Source organism: Cricetulus griseus, chromosome 5 (assembly GCF_003668045.3).
Source record: "Cricetulus griseus strain 17A/GY chromosome 5, alternate assembly CriGri-PICRH-1.0, whole genome shotgun sequence".
Taxonomy (NCBI): Eukaryota; Metazoa; Chordata; class Mammalia; order Rodentia; family Cricetidae; genus Cricetulus; species Cricetulus griseus.
The window spans coordinates 180896132-180913524 of NC_048598.1; the positions used below are offsets into that span (position 1 = coordinate 180896132).

Below are 17393 nucleotides of genomic sequence, written 5' to 3' on the forward strand. Positions count from 1 at the left end.
CTCCTGTGCAACCCCACACCTCCTTGTCCCCGTCTTCATCCTTGCTCCGGCCACCAGAAGTCGAGCTTTTGAGGGAGATTCTGTTTGGAGAAGGCTGCGGCCGTCTCTTTAGCTTTGCACTTGGTTTCGCGCACCGGGGTGTCGATCCCGGTTAAGCCGCGGGAACCCGGCCAGGAAACACGTAGACGTGCACAGCCGCTAGCTACAATGAGCCCGGAGTCCGACCTGGTTAGCGTGCCGCGGGGAAAGAGGCCGCGCCACAGGCGGACAGGAATTAATTAGTTAATTAATGCTCAGCCATGGGCATGAGGCTTGCGACGAGGCCGGGGAGGAAAGACCACATCAAATGCTCCTGTCTGCGTGGAGGGGGCGGGACAGCGGCCGGACGCTGCCCACGGGATCCGGGGACGAGCCTGCAGGCGACCAAAGGCGGGGAGCGCACGGCGGGGGCGGGGGCCTGTACGCTCCAGCGGGCACCAGCCAAGCTTTGTGCACTCGGTGTCACCAGAAATAGCTGGGACGGACAGTGGACGGTGCTGTGCGCGCTCTACCTTTCAATAGAGCCACAGCCTCCGGGAAAGAGGCAGGTGGAGAGGGTGCGGTGCGGAAGAGGAAACTGAGGTCAGAGGGAGGGGCGAAGGACCCTAGGCACCTGCCACTTTAACCGCGTCCGCAGGGTGGCCACGCCCTCCGGAAGTGCGGCGGGGCTGTTGGCCCACCTTTACAGCCCTCCCCGTGCTCCTGCTCCCCGCTTTACCCCTCCCCCCGCATGTGACATCTTGCTGCAGACTTTCTTCTGCTCACTTGGGTGCCCTCGGCTATGCTGCCGCAGGCTGTCCTCCTTCCTGGGCCCTTGCCAAGCAAGCAGCTAGGGCTGCTGGTGCCAAATGGCCAAGCCCAGCTAGACTCTACCTGTCCCGACCGCCCTGGGTCTAGGGCCCTGCTTCTGCACACCCTCACACTTCCCAGCACAAAGACGACAGAGAGATCTTGGCTACTGTGCTCAGGAACTCCAGATAAACCCTCAAGGAGCCCTTTGCCTCTCAGGGCCTCTTTTGCAGTAATGATGAGCTGACATACTCGTTCCTACAGGCCTCAGGCTTCCGAGAGTTCACCCAAGTCTGCCCCCGTTGGGAGACATGGAACTGGGTGCAGGGGCCTGGGATGATGCAGGGTCCTCGAGGGTGGAAGACAATAGGAGAACAGGAGCTTCTGCCCTTCACCCATGCCGGTCTCTTCAGGGTCCTCTGCGGGTGTTGTTGGACACCCGAGACCTGGAGGTCTGTACCAACACTCACACCCCTTCTGGTAGGAAACTTGTCACTGAAAGCGCTGCGGACTCTCCCTGTTGAGATTCCAGATCACTCAGTCACACACACACACACACACACTGCTATAGGCCACTTACAGGACTTAAATATCGGGCTCATTCCTACAGTATAGGTGCCAAAGTACTAAGGCAGGCAAAGCCAGGGTCACTGCTGAGACCTTTGTGGCCTTGTTAAGTTTAAAAGGATCTTGAATGGCCGGCGAGAGGTCTGAGAGTAGGGGAAGCCGAGAGTTGTCTGGCCCTACAAGAGTTTCCAGAAAGCCCTTTCTACTGCCGCAAAACCAGCCCTCAAATCCCATTAGCGCACCAGGCCACCAGGGCATCCCTGGGGGCGGGGGCGGGGGGCAAATATGGATGTGGTATCTGTTGAGCAGCTGCAGGAACACCCACAAGGGGACACTTCTGGGGACAGGGTGGAGTTGCAGGAAGTGGAAATGAAGTAGGCAAGGAGTCCACACGACTCCCCCCAGAAGAATCTGGAAAAGGGAACTGTAACGGCTCCCACTGATTCACCCTCTGAACTGTGGCCAGCCCCACCCACTCCCAGGCTCCGTGTTCCCGCTGACCCTGTTGGCCAGGGCCTCACCCCAGGCCATAGCCACAAAGGGCTGCAGGAATTTTGTGGATCCTAAAGTTAGAGGTAGGCCTGAACTCCTGCCACGGCGTCGCAGCGCTCCCCCGATCCCCCCAACACACACTGGTAGACAAACACACACAGGCCTTCCAAAAGGTCAGGTTTTATTGATGGCATGAAGGGCTACAGAGAGCCCCTGATGTCTAGGGTTAAGGCCTGGCAGGTGCCTGGGCGGGTAGGGGGAGTTTCCACAACCTGTAAGAAGAAACAGAGACATCTGTGAGTGCATCTCCAAGTTTTGTTACTCACTCCAATAGGGCTGACCCTCTATCCTGGAGATGGGCGGACTGGGTGCAATTGGAGATGTGGCTATACCTGGGTCTACTTGAAAGTGTGGCTCTCGGCTCCACCTCGCCCAAAGCCTGAAAAAAAAAAAAAACAGAAATAAATAGGGGATCAATAGGTTGGGGGAGAGGGGCAGCTGACGTGGGAGCCAGTTAGAGACCCAACAACATACCTTTGGGCCCAAACATGGCTGAGTAGCAGGGATGGTTGCAGTAGGGCTTGCCTTCATGCTGCAAGGAAAAGAACACGACAGGGTGCCTTCATTTCAGCCACGCCCCTCTCCGACTTGCCCCCGCCTCCCCATCCTCCCTCTGCCCCTAGCAGTCCCTTACCTCGGCATGGCCCCCAGAGGTCAGTGTCTTCCCACATTTCTCACACTTTAGGCAGGGACGATGCCAGTCCTTGCCTAGTGATGTCACCCGCTCGGCTGCAAAGGCACAAACCCACTATGAGAAGCCAGGGTCCCTGCAGACCCTCTTCTGCTGTGCACAGCACACCCATGCTCGGTTCTCTCAATGTGGTAGTCTACCCCGGGTTCCCAGACTGCCCCTGTGCTCCAGAGAGGGGCCACCTCTGGGACTCTCACGTCAGTCCTGTGGCACAGTAAGGGTAAGCCTTACTGGAGGGATCCCTCCTCCCCCTCTGCCTCAGGTTTCCTGGAGACAGGTTTCTCTGTGTTACAGCCCTCGCTGTCCTGGAACTCGCATTGTAAGCCAGGCTGGTCTTGAACTTACAGAGAGTCTCCTGCCTCTGCCTCCCAAGTGCCTGGGCCACCCCAACCCAGCTCATTGGCGGGACATTTTCAAGCGCTACCACAGGACTGTGACCCCTGAGGGCTGCTTGTAGGGCTGGAGAGGAGGAGGCCTTCAAGTTGAGGAACAAGGCAGGGTGGGGTTAGAGAGAGAAGGTCTGGAGGGTGTGAGAGGCCGGGTCGACTGGGTTAAGTCCTCTGCCCTCGGTGCTGGCTGCTGGGCAAATGAGCCTGAAGGCACCGGCCGCAGCGGGGACGAGGGTACACTCCTTGCTCAAACACCCTCTTGTGGGGGGACCCAAGGGCGCGCGAAGCAAGTAAATGAGCACACCCGAGATCGCACCCCCGGACGTGGTTTTCCGCGTCTGTTTCTACTTAGCGTTGGGAGGGGCCGCCCCAGACCCGCGTTCCTTCCTATCCCGCAGGGACCCCGCCCAGGGCGCGCAGAGAGAAGGCCGGAGAGAGGCGGATGCAGAGGCGAGGGTCGCACAGAGAGGGGCAGACCCAAAAGCATGGGACTCTCTGGAGAGCTGGAGACCCACAGGCAAGGAGGCCAAGAGACCGCCCCAGAAACTAGGACAGCGAGTGGGCAGAGAAGTCGGTTCCATCTGACACCAAGTCGTCCCACCCTGACGCCGCCCTCAAGGTCCGCAGGTTCGATCCTAGGCGATGCCCGGGACTCTAGGCACTCCGGCCCACCCGAACCACCCAGCCCGGTCCACCCCCAGGGCACCTTCCGCGACCCGCCTGCTGTGCGCCCGCGGGCATGCGGAGAGTGGGGCGGGGGGACCCGAGCGTGCTCACCGAAATACACCTCCTTGTCGCACTTGGGGCACTTCGGCATGGCGGAACTTGGTCCTGCACGAGTGGCTGCAACTAGAAGGAAGTAGGTAGGTTGGAGGCTCCGGACTGGGTGGTGTCCGCCTGGTCCGCGCTTTTCAGGGACCCCGCGGCCCTGCCCTCCAAGGCCCCGCCCCCGCCCCCCGCCCCCTCTGTCCGGGACTTGGACCCCTGGGATCGCTGATCCTGGCCGGCTGGCCAAGAATGGTCATCTGGTCCAGGCTCGTCTCTGGCAGGACAAAGTGGCCAAGTGCCATGCAGGGGCGTTGGGTCTTCGGGGACCCTCTGAGGAGCCAGGCAGCTCCCGCGGGCCCAGGCCCCGCCCCCCGCCTAGGGCAGGGCAAGCCTGCGGTCCTGAATGGGAGACGTCCGTCCTCCCTCGAAAGAAATGCCCTATCAGGGCCACCTTGCGCCTTGCACCTGCGAGAGCTTGTAGGAAGCGGGGTGGGCACAGGAAACTTCCGAAGTTCAGTAAAGCCGGGCGTGGTGTGATTGCCCGTGCTACCAAAACTGGTGAGGCTAGTCTGCTCTCTAGTGTGAGACCCCCTTTTCAAAACACACACGCGCGCGCGCGCGCACACACTCACACTCACGCGCACGCACACACATACACAAGCGCGCGCACACACAAGTGCGCACGCATACACACGCGCGCGCACACACTTACACTCGAGCGCGCGCGCACGCGCGCACACACACGAATAAAGCACAGATAGATGCAAATTATCATTAAGGATTTGCATATATTTTGATCCTGCCTTCTCTAGAGTGTGGAGGGCATTCAGAGTCTCAGCCTTGTAGCCCAACCCCACCCCCAGCCCTTCCCAGATCTAACCCACGCAGACGCCAGGAGGTCTAGCCTGGCCGAAGCAAGTGAACACCCTGACCTTTGCCAGCTGACTGGACTGCAGCCACAACTTAACCAGGGGAATTCAGAAGAGGGGACTCCCATCCAGAAAGCCCTTCCCCGCCACAGAGACAACGGAATCTAAGCTTGAGGACCCACCAACTTGAGGTTGGAGACTGGAGGTCAAAACAAGGAATGCAGGCGAGGCCACGCCCAGGTCGCTTCCCTGATGCCTGAGGCACAAGCGAAGACGTTCTGTCCTTATCTCTGAGAAAGCGCCCAGGGCTCAGCGGTCCAAGTCCACCGCCCAGCCAAGGAGGAGGCTGAGCCGTGATTGGTACCAGGTAGAGACTGGACTACCCCTACAGTAAATAAGGAGGGCTACTGGGTTTGCACTGGCCCAGGGAACCTGCGTTTCAGAGAGCTCTGTAGATTTGCAGACCATCGTGGTCACCACATTCAGGCCTCCACCTTGGTTGGGGCTCTGACCCCTTGCCTAACAGGCTGATGCTGTGACTGCTGTTAGCTGGGCGTTCGGCTCCCACCCTTCATCTCCCTGTGCTGTGGAACTTACTAACCAGTCCTAACATGTGGACCTCCTTTCACACGCCCTATTACCAGAGTCTTCATCTGCCCCTTGACACACTCCTTTCAAAACAAGACATCATCTCAGGGCCAGTCCAGGTTCCACTCTTTCAGCTCACAAAACCATCCTTGACAATGCCCAGGGACCCTGTGTCTTGGGCTCAACCCTGACTGAGCCTTTTGTTCACACTCACCTACCCATTAGCTGTCTTCAGTCCTCAAGGATCTGGATAACTTCACCTCAGAGCCCTTAAGCTGTGGGGTTACAGATGCACTGTGTCTAATACAAGAGCCATGCCCACAGGTGCAAACACCCCTCCCCAGAACACTCTACCCTCCTCCCAGGGACCCTAACTTGAGGGCACAGGTTTGCTCCAAACCGGGGTTCCACAAATCCCCAGATCTATAAAGACATTTTGAAGCCCTTTACTGCCAGCTGGGGGATCCAGAGCAGGGTGCACACAGGCCCTACAAGGATGGACATCCATTCTCTAGCCTGCCGTTACTGAAGACCCACTGTGAGGCTTGGGTTGGCATTACTGAGTGGTTTCTGGACTTACAGCCACCAGCCCAACCCTCCCTTAGTCACTTATCATAGTCTTCAGCCCTTCTGGTGAAAAAAAAACAGTCCAAACTTGGTAGCTCCTGTAGACCTAGTCTACAGAGGAGAGGGGGGGGGACAGAGGTGGGCACCCTATGGGCAGAGGCTCTGGAGGGGAATTCTGAACAAACCCTTGGTGACTGATATCGAGACCAGGGGAGGCCCAGAACCATCTGAAAGGGTGGTGTCTCTGTCGCCAGATTCTGGGGCCTAGCCACAAACAAAGCACACTACTTCACTGTCCGTGGAAGAAGCCAACTACTGCCTGCCAGGGCCATGCGCTGGGTGGAGACACAGGGCACCTGGCAGACTGCCTCCCTCTAGAGGGGAGTGTGCCAGAGGCTGAGTGCTTGGATTCACATGCATAACCAGGGCCGGCAGGCATACCTGTGTGTGGGGGGGGTGGGGAATGTCCTTTGGGATGGCTCTAGGGTCCTGTATGTGGCCTCAGAGCAAATGGCTGTCCATGTTTCTCTCCAGCTGAACCCCAGGACTCCTTGACAGACCCTTCCCACCTCTCACCCAAGAGACACTCGCTAAGGCAGGTTGGTCAATAACCCTGGCTATTTTCCTTCCATCCATTGCCCCACCCCAGAGATAGCTCCTTCCTGGATTCAGGGCACACCCTGCACTAAGGAGCCTTCCCTCCAAAAAGCCAGAATGAGTCTTCTTGGCCTCCCCGTAATGTTGTTTCCTGTTGCTATGGTTACATCATGGGAGGGTGTCAAGACAGAGGCCAAAGGCTGATATCTTCTTTGTTGGTACACAGAGTTTTCCCAGACATTGGATTCAGACACAAAGACAACCACAGGCTGGTACAGTTCCACAGGCTTGTGGTGGGTGAGGGCCGTGCCAGAACCCTAAACAGAAAGGTCACCTGTTCAATGTCCTGGTCTACAGAGCCAGATCTGGTCAAGAAAGAAAGGGAAGGAAGGAAGGAAGGAAGGAAGGAAGGAAGGAAGGAAGGAATAGAGAAAAGAAAAAGAAAAACAAGATTTTTTTGCTGAGATTGAGGTATTTTAGCTTTATGGGGATTTTTTTTAGCTAGATGGGGACTCTTACCACACCCATATAACTCCATGTGAAGGTAAATGCACCTCTATTTCCAAAGATGACTCTGAAGTCCTGAGTGTGCTCTAAGACTCTGTTGCACACAGAGGAGAAAAAGCCAGGGATGGCGATGAAGTGATAAGCAATGTAATGCCATCTTTGTTTACTTAGGTCTCGGCCTTTTAGTCCCTCAAAAGTCATGTCTGCCTTGGAAACACAATTGAGATTTCCATGACCTTGATCATGGTCCAGATGTATTAACCAGAATAATTAATGTTTAAATAAACTTACCATAAGCTGGAAAAGGTTTAAGTTGAAACTATTTGTTCATGTTATGTCTGAAATAATGTCGGTGCTCTGCCAGAAGCAAGTGCTTCAAGGTTACCCTGAATCTCACCTAACTTTGATGTGAGTTATGACTTTGGTGAGTTTTTTTTTTTTTCTGGGTTTTCCAAGACAGGGTTTCTCTGTGGCTTTGGAGCCTGTCCTGGAACTAGCTCTTGTGGACCAGGCTGGTCTCAAACTCAAACAGAGATCCACCTGCCTCTGCCTCCCGAGTGCTGGGATTAAAGGTGTGCATCACCACTGCCCCACTAAGGGACACATCTTTAATCCAGGCACTTGGGAGGCAGAAGACAGCCTGGTCTACAGAATGAGTTCCTGGACAGCCAGGGCTACACAGAGAAGCCCTGCTTAGGAAAGAAAAGGAAAGAAGGAGAAAGAAAGAAAGAAAGAAAGAAAGAAAGAAAGAAAGAAAGAAAGAGAAGAAGGAGGGAGAGGAGAGAGAGAGAGAGAGAGAGAGAGAGAAAGGGGGGAAGGAAGGAAGGAAGGAAGGAAGGAAGGAAGGAAGGAAGGAAGGAAGGAAGGGAGAAGCCCCCCCCCAAGCTGTACCAAAAGACCTTGAGGCCTGAGCCTGCTCTTGGCCTGAGAACTCTTTTTCAGCACTTGGAGGTGGAGGCAAGGAGATCAGGCAGTCAGCCTCAGCTACATAAAACATTTAAGGTCGCACGCCTTTAATCCCAGCACTTGGGAGGCAGAGGCAGGCAGATCTCTGTGAGTTCGAGACCAGCCTGGTCTCCAGAACGAGTGCCAGGATAGGCTCCAAAGCTACACAGAGAAACCCTGTCTGGAAAAACAAACAAACAAAACAAACATTTAAGGTTAGCCTGGGCTAAATGAGACAACAACAAATACACACCCCAGACACATACACACCACACAAACACACCACACACACATCACACCACACACACCAGACACACACACACATCACACCACACATACACACCACACACACCCATCACACCACACATACACACCACACACACACACACACACACACACACTCAAGGAGAACTGTTTCAAAGTTTCCATAGTGTCAGCAAATGTTCCCTGCTGCTGCTTCTATCTGGACCTCTAGTTTTAGCTCTCAACCCAACTCGGCTGAGGCTCAGCTGGTGCCCAAACCCTGCCAGCCTCCCTGAGGCCCAGCTCCACTCTCACCTGCTTCCTCGTATCCCAGGCTATTTCTGGAGGTGGACAACTGACCAGGAAGTCAAGTATGGAGGCCTGGGGTGCTCTGCCCAAACACTCACAGGGCACACACTGTGTGTACCAGGGCAGCATAGAGGGTGTGGGGGAGGGGAGGCTGCAGAGTCATATTGGTGCTCAAGCCTTCTCTGCACACACCCATGCGCCCTCCACTGGCTACGATATACCATTCCCTGAGGCCAACCAGAGAAGGTAGGGGTGGGCCCTGTGGGCTGGATGACCACTGAAGAATCTCAATACCCCCTCCCATCAGGAAAGTTCAGCAACTCAGGGAAGGGCCTCTGCAGTGTGGTAAAAACTACTCTTATCTGCTGCTGGCTCTAACTGAGGGTGTAGTCACATGTGGGGATGTTCATTTAAGGGCTAGAGGTCAGCTGAGCCTGCCCTATGGCCTCTGCTCTCAGGTGCACATGCTGCCAGAGAACATGCCGAGCCCTGCATGTTCAGAGGCAGGACAGGCCTCCCTGGGGCCCACCCTCCCTCAGACCAGTTGAGGGCATGTACAAGTTCCCAGGACCTATTTTCAGCAGTTTGTCTCAGGGGACCCCCGTCTGGCATAAGATCTGGCCCTAGGGTGGGCCTGCTGGGATGGCTGGCCAGTGAGAGGGGGTTGAACACTGTCCTTCCTCTGCCCCTTGGGCTTAGAGGGTCAGCAATGAACTTTCTCCTTTTCCAGAAGTAACATGACAAGGCCAGGAGGTTGGTAGCTGAGAGTGGTAGTAGGGGGGTCCTTAACCACCCTTCTCCCAGCAGGACTGGATTCCCTATCTAGGACCCATAATCTGGTCAGATCCAGGGTCCCCTGAACCCTGCCTTCCGTGCAGCTGGGCCCTGTGCCCAGCCACTGCTTCCTGCAGAACTGCCTGGCATTCCAGCTTCCCCCAGAGCAGCCGCAGAGGCCTGCTTGTGGCCTGGAGCCCACCTCCAGAGCTAGCCTGGCCCTTGGAAAAAGAGCCGCCTACACCTGGCGCCCTGGGCTTTGGCCAGCCTGCACCGCACCCACTCCGTAGCCAGAGCACTGGCGTGCACACGGTGATCTTTTGGATCCCCTGCCCACAGGCTTCAGCCAGCAGCCAAAGAGCAAGACCAGCCATGCCAGACCCTGAGATAAACAGGATCTGCAGACAGCCAGGAGCTTGAGGAAGACCCCGGCAGAGGGGTCGCCAGGGCTGATGCAGAAGTGTCACTGGCCCAGAAGACACAAGGAAGGCAGGCGGGAGGGTACTGGTGGTCTGGAATGTTGGTCGGAGGATATAAAACTAAGTGGAGGGGGGGACAGAGAGAGAGGGACAGAGAAAGAGGTTGTGCACCCCACAAAGAAGCCCCTCTGAGCATACCAGCAGGAGTCCAGAGGGGGCTGTGGGAGGGCCTTGGTGAAGAGTGCGGCAAGCCTACAAAGGTGGGCGGTGGGTGGGTGGTAGGGTGTGTCAGGGGAACTCCCGGAACACGTCTAAACTGTGCAGAGCAGCCGGGGCTGAGGCTCCTTGTGAGGTCCTGGCCTCGGCTGGCAGAATTTGGGATGAGGTGAAGCGGTCAGATGGCATCTAGAGGCATCCCCCAGGCTAGGCGTCCGTTCGTTTAGGAGATGGAAGCTCAGGGCACTCTCCCAGAGAAGGGCGGATGCCAGAGACAAAGGCTTCCATTCTCTCCTCCGGCTCGGGTGCATCAGAAGCCGGTGCCACTGACGCGACCTGGCAATGCAGTGGACACCGCCTGGCAACAAGGCCCAGACAAACAGTCGCAGCGCCGCCACGTTTCCACGACAACTCCTTGGAAACAAACACCACGCAGCGCGTCATCTTCCCCGGCAGGAAAAGGCCAGATCCTGCCCCGCCCCTCTGATGCACAGCAAAGCTGGCCGCAGGGCGGGGATGGATGGATGCGCCTGCCCTGGGAAGACCCCTGCCCTCGTGGCCCAGCCAGGGGAGTCCCCTTCTTTCCTTCAAAGGTCCCGCCCGGGGTTGGGGAGCGCTGAGGGCCCGCCCCCTCTGTGTTCCTCCAGGCCGAGCTGGTGGAAGTCTTCCTGCTCCGTAGGGGAGCGCAGGCAATTCATCGTCCCCTCCACCCCCACGCATCGCCAACCAGCAAGAGCGCGCGCGGGGGGGCTGCCCGGCTCAATCCAAAATGTGCAGCCAAGAAGCGGGGTCTCGGGGGAGAGGGGGAGCCCCAGAGCCCAATACCTGCTGGCGCTCCCCTGCTCCCCTGGGCGAGCGTGGAGAGCTCCAGACACCGGAGCCGACCCATGCTGCGCGGCCAGGGGCGCAGCGTCGCCCACAGGACAGTAGGCCCAGACACACCAGGCAGGGTCAACGGCCTAGAAGGCCGGACAAGAGGTCAGGGTCGAGCCTGAAAAGACTTCGTGCTCCATGGCAGTGACCAGATCTGGGAGCTGCTTGCCCCAAACGCTTTAGGTACCCGAGGCTTGGACTGCAAATGGAGCAGGACTACATGGGGCCCCAATCAGATGATGTCCCCAAAAACGTCAAAATGAAATACAGGGGCGCCGTCTAGTGGGCACTCGGGGAAAACAAGTGGAGGAAGGACACACCCACTGACGAGAAGCCGGTTCCAGTCCCAGACCCTGGGCCGCATGAGAAGGCCCAATTCACTACCTCACTACAAACCCAGTCACACCCTCGCCTAGCCGACAGTCCCCATTCTGTTCGTGGCCCACCCACTTGCCCTGTGGACTGCCAGGCCCCACCCAGCTCTCACCAGCCTTCCACACTCGGCACAAGACCTTTCTGGTCACCTGTCTCCAGGCCCTATCACATGGCTCCTGCTTGTTCTCAAGTCGGACCTCATATACCAAGGATCCAGTGCCCGGAGCTGTGTCCCAGGGTCCTAGGCTCGTCCCCATGTATATAACACACCTCTAAATGCTTCAGTGTGTCTTTAATGGATCCCATCTGTCATTATCTGGACCCCTGGTCCAAGACACCCCCTCCCCCCCACTTCCCACACATTTCAACGTTGGCATTGATGCCTGATCAAGTCTCTCCAGTTCAGAAATGTGTCTGACTATCAAAACCGGGCCCAGGAATGCCAGGGAACATCTGTGAAGAGACAAAGGGTCGCTACTCTGTCTTGGGTTCACACCTACCCCCCACACACACACACACACTGGGTCCTGCAATCCTCAAACCATTTATTGACAGCAAAAGTCTCCGTAGCTGTGAACCACGTGAGGGGCAGGTAGGGAGTAGTGTGGGAACCAGCAAAGGGCTCCGGGTGGGGGGTGGGGGGGTGGTTGGGTGGTTGGGGGGGTGCTGCCACCCTGGGAATGCTGTGAGCTCATGGCCATCACCGGCAAGCAGAGCATAAATAATACTGGTGGGCATGTGTGGGCAACAGGGATATCATAGGAGCGCCACCTCGGAGAGCTATCGGGAACATGGGAACAGAGGGACAGACAGAATGCTGGGCACGGGGGCATAGGACACATGAGGCTACGGGGGGCACCCGGACACAAAGGGGCAGTTGGGTAACAACTGCTGAGGTGCTGAGGTGACAAGTGACAAGGAAATAGCATTGGAATTCTGGGCTGTTCTGGACATTACCCAGCAGACTTCCAACTCAAGCACTCAGGCCCCCAGGTTTGCAGGCAAGACACACTGAGGCAGGGCTAGGCAGCGGGTCGTTTTCCCTCAGGGTCCCGTAGGCGACCCTGAGGACAGCATCTGCAGATCTAGGGCTGAACTGTGCCTTCAGGGTCCTTGTCATAGATATAGCTTCCCACAGCACCGGTGTTCACTCCTGGGGAGACAAGCGGCAGGGGTGGCTGAGCAGGAACAAACAAGGGTCTGGGGAAGGAAAGAGGTCCCCATGTCCTCTACCCCCCGACTATACTCACCCTTGGGTCCAAAGAGAATTCCATAGCAAGGCTTGTGGCAGTAGGGCTGGCCGTCATGCTGTGGGCAGTGCAGAAAGAGTACTCAGCCGGACCCACCCCCCTCCCTTCCCCAGATGCAGTGAGACTGTCAGTCAGTCTGCTCCCTGAGAACTTAGGTCATGTGCAGGCCCACTCACTTTTGACAGGAATAGCAGAGCTCCAAGGAGTATCGGCAGAATGTGCCCTCTAGTGGCCTAGGGCAATCCCAGGTCAGGGAGTGTGACGGCAGCAGAATTCCTTGCTTCCAGTAACCTACCCCCACCCTACAGGTTCCCAATCCTTACTCCAGCATGGTCTTCCTCCTGCACCTCCCTTAAGACCTGTTTGGCTCCTGCATCCCCATGGCACCCCTTACCTCAGCATGCCCGCCAGGGGTCAGTGTCTTGGAGCAGCGCTCACAGCGCAAGCAGGGCCGGTGCCAGTCCTTGCCCAGAGAGGTCACCTTCTCAGCTGAAAGGGAGGATGGTGATGTGGTAACCCCACCCCTGAGGCGCAGTACCCCCCCCCCAACCAGGAGACTGGGTAGTCACTTACCAAAGTACACCCTCTTGTTGCATCGAGGACACATATTGGGTTCCCCAGTGAATGTGGTGACGCTCGAGGCTGGAAGGGTGCAGTTGGGTCAGGGTGGACCTTGGCCACCCATACCTAACCCCCACCCAGAGTCCATCCCACCTTTGCTGGGACCCTTGGGGGGTCCGCTGGCCTTCCGCTCCTCGGTTCGCACCACAGGGACCTCGATGGGGCCGGTGATCTGAGGGCCCTCAGTCAGAGGCTTCTCGTAGATGTAGGAACCAGCGCCCCCTATATTCACACCTGTAGGTGGCAGGCATGCCGGCGGAGATTAACGGTTGGAGGCCTTGACACACACCCACCCATCTCTCACACAGCAGAACTTCTAAAGCTGCTTCATGACTCTTCAGGGTAGGAGGGGCACAGGGAAGGAGGAGAAGGAGGTAGGAGCAGATGAAGCTCACACACCACCACCGCCCCCAGCAACCATAGGAGCTGTTCTAGGACTCAGGCCTAGCTGAGACCCTGGCTCACCTTTGGGTCCAAACAGTGTGGCATAGCAGGGCTTGTGGCAGAAAGGCTTCCCATCATGCTCAGCGTGGCCCCCGGGGGTCAGCGTCTTGTTGCAGCGCTCACACTTGAGACAGAACTTGTGCCAGTCCTTGCCCAGAGAGCTCACCTTCTCAGCTGTAGGGAGGAGGAGGGGGGAGGAAGGAGGAGGAGGAGGAGGTTGGGTCAGCATTCCTGTTTCTCTTCTTGCAGCTCCATCATTTCACGCCACCTGGTAGACATCACGCCCCACCCCACCCATGGTGGCTCCAAGATTAGTTCAGAGACTCCCTCAGCCATCCTGGAGCCCCTTTTCTCCTCGCTCAAGCCACATGGTCTCAGCACACGCACACACACACTAGGTCTAACCCCTTGATGTCTGTTGACTGCATCCTTCCTTAAAACACCTGCCTCACACTCATAGTGTCCCCTTCCCCATAGAGCCTAACTGAGCTAGCAGAGGTCCTACTACTGAGACAAAAGCCCTTGATCTTCACCAGCACCGGGTGAGGGACCACCAGTCCTGGTTGCCGCAAGAGCCACCGGACGGAATCCCTATTTGGCTTCCTTGTCCTAAGCCCTGAGATCTCTCTCCACCCACTGCCTCCAGCTGCCAGTTTGGCGCCAAAGGTTTGTGACTAGCAGCTGAGGATCCTGAGCTTGCTCCCCGCCAGCCCCCCTCCCTCCAGGGCTATGACTGCGGAGCCACATCCCAACGGACGGAAGCTTAGGCCTCCCCAAGGGAGTAAGGCAGGAAAAGGGTGGAGAAGTGGGCAGGAAGAAGGGCCTAAGCTGAGAGCAGGGCCGGAATTCCAAAGGGAAGAGGCCAGGCCAGAGTGGCGGGGGAGGCGGGAGGGGTGTTATGCTTGCTTGGTTCTGGCACTCGGCTCTGAGGACAGCAGAAACAACTCTCCAGCCTTTCTTTCTCAAGAGTGGTCCAGTGGTCCCTTTGGGGCCAAGCCTCCTCTGGACAACCTTGGCAAACGCTAGGGCCAGGGAGCCCAGACTACTCTGAGAGCCTCTCCCTCCTCCAGGAGCTGCTGCTGCTGGGCAGCGAGCCTGGATCCTCCATGCAGCCAAACCTGGCTCTCTACAGCCCTAACTTGCTGTGCATGGACAGGACAGGGCGTCCTCCAGGAACCCCTAGACCCTTGCCCTGGACGGTGTCACTTAGCTCCCTTTGTGATACTAAGACGCAGGTGAGCCAGACATAGCCCTGCTATGCCCACACCAGAACAGGCAAGAGCTACCTGGATAGAAGGCAGGCTTGGCTCCCATCCTCTCTCCATACAGAGATAAGGAGATTGTTGGGATGGCCATCAGTGGCTGTGGCAGCTGCAGCTCGAGGCTGCCAAAACCACTCTGCTCTGGCCAGCTCTGGGATGTGGGCCATGTGGGGGCAGGGAACTGACCCTCAGACCCACTGGTTGGGTCGATGGCCCCATTACATACGTAAATTGGGAATACAGCATCGATTGGGTCTCATAGCTTGGGAGGGAATGGTCTCCTACCAGCCCACGTGTTCTGGAGGGAAATTAGACTCAGAGCACCCTGAGGTCCCTTTGGCCCAGAGTTTACTCAGATATGCGCTGCTACAGCACAGCCTAGCCGGGTGGAAAGGGCAGCATTCTGGAGGCCCACCCTCCCCATCACCTTCCCAAAGGACAGAAGCCAGCCCACTCTGAGCAGCCTTTGTTTTCAGCTGAGAGCCAGAGGCGCCCAAGCAGGCAGCGTGTTTTTTCCGGGTGGCCTGTTGGCCAAGGCCCCAGAGAGTCCAGAGCTTGCCCGACCAGGGGCAAAGTCATGAAGAAAGGCCCTGAGGACTGTCCTCACCCTGAGACCAGTCAGACATCCCTCTAAGGAAAAGGACTGACATCAGGCAATATGTCCCCTCCAGGAGGCAACAGGAAACCCCTGGCTCCAGGCCACCCAGAACAACTCCAAGCCAAATCCGGTCCCTCCCCTCTGGGAACAAACAAAAGTGGCCTCTCCTCTCCTCCTGTCAGCTCAAGAAGCCCCCTGACCCATACACGAACTACTGTTCTGAAATGGCCATACAAGGGGACCCTGTCTTTTCCGGCCGGAAGTCGTCTTCTATTCTGGCCCCGAGTCTATCTTTCGGTGGGCAGCGACACTGAAACTCTGAAAAAGTTGTTCAGCCCGGAGCATAGCCCCTGGAGGTGAGCAGTTCAAGGACCAAGTGATGCCTGATAAAGGTGACAGCCTTCAAAGGCCACCTTAGCAAGAACCAAACATTCCTGCATACTATTGCCTACTTCCCTGACGGCCTTGACCTCCAAGAGGTCAGGGCTCTAACCACTTAGTGCACTCTCAAGCTCATGGAGACCTATGTGCTGCCAGGGCCCCACCCCGGGTGAAACCGCCGAGGCAAATGGCCAAGAAAGGGAGCAAGCTGGGGCACGTAAGAGGCGGAGGACAAGGTCGCCCCCGCTTGGACTGAATCCGGGATCCCAGCGGATCCCAGACCTGGTCCAGCGGTCTGGGCAGAGGTCGGAGGGAGGACTAGGGTCACTCACTACTGCGGGTCACACTACTGGGCCCACGTGCAGGCTGGGAGGCAGCTACGGGATGAGGCGGAGATGCCGGGGCTCAGGGGATCTTATCGGACCAGTCCCGGGCGTCTGACTTGGTTAGATCCCGCCCCGAATAGCTGCTACTGAAGGCGATGAGCCGAACATGCGGCTGGCCGGGAGGGTGGGGGGCTCCCAGCCCTGGCAGACCAGGACTTTGCTTACCTCGCCCGGTGCCTACTGGCCGCTTCCGAACACACCGACGCCACCGCCTCTCCAGGATCCCAGGTGGCCTCCCCTGCCCGGCTCAGCGCCCCCACCTTCGAGCCTCCGGCCGCACCCGAGTGGGCAGCGTGGCGAGCTTAGCCACCGGCCGCGCATCCCAAGACCAGCTGCGCACCTCGATCCGTGCACACTACGGGGCGTGGCTCTGCGCCCGGGGCCTGGAGGCGAAGGCGGACGGCGGGAGAATACTCACCGAAGTACACGGTCTTGTCACACTTGGGACACTTGGAGGCCATGGTCGGTGCGCTCGATCGGTCCGCGCCCTCCACCCGCGCTCGTCTCGGCGCCGCCGCCCGCGCCTGCCCTGCCCGCCCCCGGTCGTCCATTGGCTCGCAGGCCTGGGCGGGGCCTCTGGAGCCCGCCCCCGGGACGCCGGCAGCTGGGCGCATGGCAGGCGGGGGCGCACCTGCCGGGGTCGGAGGGGCCGGGCCCGGCGCCCCCTACCCGACAGTGAGGTTGGCGTCCACAGGGATCACCCGAGGATTCCATGGTAACCTGGCCTCTAGCTGGAGAGCAGACTTGGGGGGGTCCCCAGTTCCAGGCCCCGGCTGGCTCGTGGCGGGAGGGGGCGCGAGAAACCCGGGGGTGGGGGACGCCCCTCCACTCCCCGCCTCCCGGCGCCGCCTCCCTTTGTTGCCTCGTTTCCATAGCAACCGTCTCGCAGCCCAGAAGCTCGAAGCATCGGATTCCGGGCGGGGCGCCTCGGTCCTGTCTGTGGTGCTGAAGGAGGGGCGGGCGAGGCTCACTAGTAAGCGCCGCCACTTCCAAAAACAGCCTGAGAAACCACTGGGAGGAGTGGGGGCGGGGTGGGGCCAGCCAGGGCAGGCTCTCAGGGGCCGCAGGTGCACTTGCGCCCTGCGGGTCCTCCTCCTCCCCAAGTGTGTCCTTGGAGGAGTGGGTACCTGCGAGTTTCCTTGGCATCAAGTGTCGTGAGCTAATACCCCCACATCTGTGAGCGCCCCAAGCCCGAGACTGCTGCGGGTCTTCCTCGGGCCCGGGTCTCTGACTCCCAGAATTCTGGCCCCAGTGCATTTGGTAAGGTGGCTGCGGAGGCAGAAATCCTGCTAGTTAGTCCTCAGGAACAGCCCCCCTCCCGTTTCTCCTTCCCATTAGGGGCTGGCTTGTTTACCTATTCCTACTTACGGATCC

At 58.1% G+C, this 17393-nt stretch overlaps 2 protein-coding genes and 1 long non-coding RNA gene across 4 annotated transcripts; 1 reads left to right on the forward strand and 2 right to left on the reverse strand.

Annotated features, from left to right (window-relative positions):
- The first annotated feature begins 441 nt into the window (after positions 1–441).
- On the forward strand, positions 442–7235 carry LOC118238856. The gene is made up of 2 exons (XR_004770140.1): positions 442–621; positions 3426–7235. It is a non-coding gene; the product is annotated as an uncharacterized LOC118238856 (long non-coding RNA).
- Positions 2048–8573, reverse strand: Crip1 (cysteine rich protein 1). Of its 2 annotated transcripts, XM_035445284.1 has the most exons (6): positions 8427–8573; positions 3805–3876; positions 2582–2676; positions 2422–2479; positions 2280–2326; positions 2048–2159 (listed from the first exon to the last, which is right to left on the reverse strand). In XM_035445284.1, the coding sequence occupies exons 2-5, from the start codon at positions 3842–3844 to the stop codon at positions 2286–2288; spliced, it is 234 nt and encodes a 77-aa protein (XP_035301175.1). In that variant the 5' UTR covers positions 3845–3876; positions 8427–8573; the 3' UTR covers positions 2048–2159; positions 2280–2285. The 2 variants fall into 2 exon arrangements, with proteins under 2 accessions (XP_035301175.1, XP_027272485.1); XM_027416684.2 differs by lacking the exon at positions 8427–8573 and having other exon boundaries at positions 3805–3936.
- A 3029-nt stretch (positions 8574–11602) lies between these two features.
- Positions 11603–16588, reverse strand: Crip2 (cysteine rich protein 2). Its single transcript, XM_027416681.2, has 7 exons — positions 16438–16588; positions 13414–13566; positions 13042–13182; positions 12901–12969; positions 12722–12816; positions 12328–12385; positions 11603–12230 (listed from the first exon to the last, which is right to left on the reverse strand). The coding sequence occupies exons 1-7, from the start codon at positions 16568–16570 to the stop codon at positions 12163–12165; spliced, it is 717 nt and encodes a 238-aa protein (XP_027272482.2). The 5' UTR covers positions 16571–16588; the 3' UTR covers positions 11603–12162.
- Between the last annotated feature and the right edge of the window lie 805 nt (positions 16589–17393).

Excerpts from the sequence above, each read along its gene's own strand:
- Crip1 (XM_035445284.1), bottom strand. The coding sequence starts at position 3,844 with ATGCCGAAGTGCCCCAAGTGCGACAAGGAGGTGTATTTCG. Across the intron at positions 2,677-3,804 it reads CGACAAGGAGGTGTATTTCG|CCGAGCGGGTGACATCACTA; the intron begins GTGAGCACGCTC and ends GTGCCTTTGCAG. Across the intron at positions 2,327-2,421 it reads AGCCATGTTTGGGCCCAAAG|GCTTTGGGCGAGGTGGAGCC; the intron begins GTATGTTGTTGG and ends TTTTTTTTTCAG.
- Crip2 (XM_027416681.2), bottom strand. The coding sequence starts at position 16,570 with ATGGACGACCGGGGGCGGGCAGGGCAGGCGCGGGCGGCGGCGCCGAGA. Across the intron at positions 12,970-13,041 it reads CCCCAAGGGTCCCAGCAAAG|CCTCGAGCGTCACCACATTC; the intron begins GTGGGATGGACT and ends GCACCCTTCCAG. Across the intron at positions 12,231-12,327 it reads AATTCTCTTTGGACCCAAGG|GAGTGAACACCGGTGCTGTG; the intron begins GTGAGTATAGTC and ends TTGTCTCCCCAG.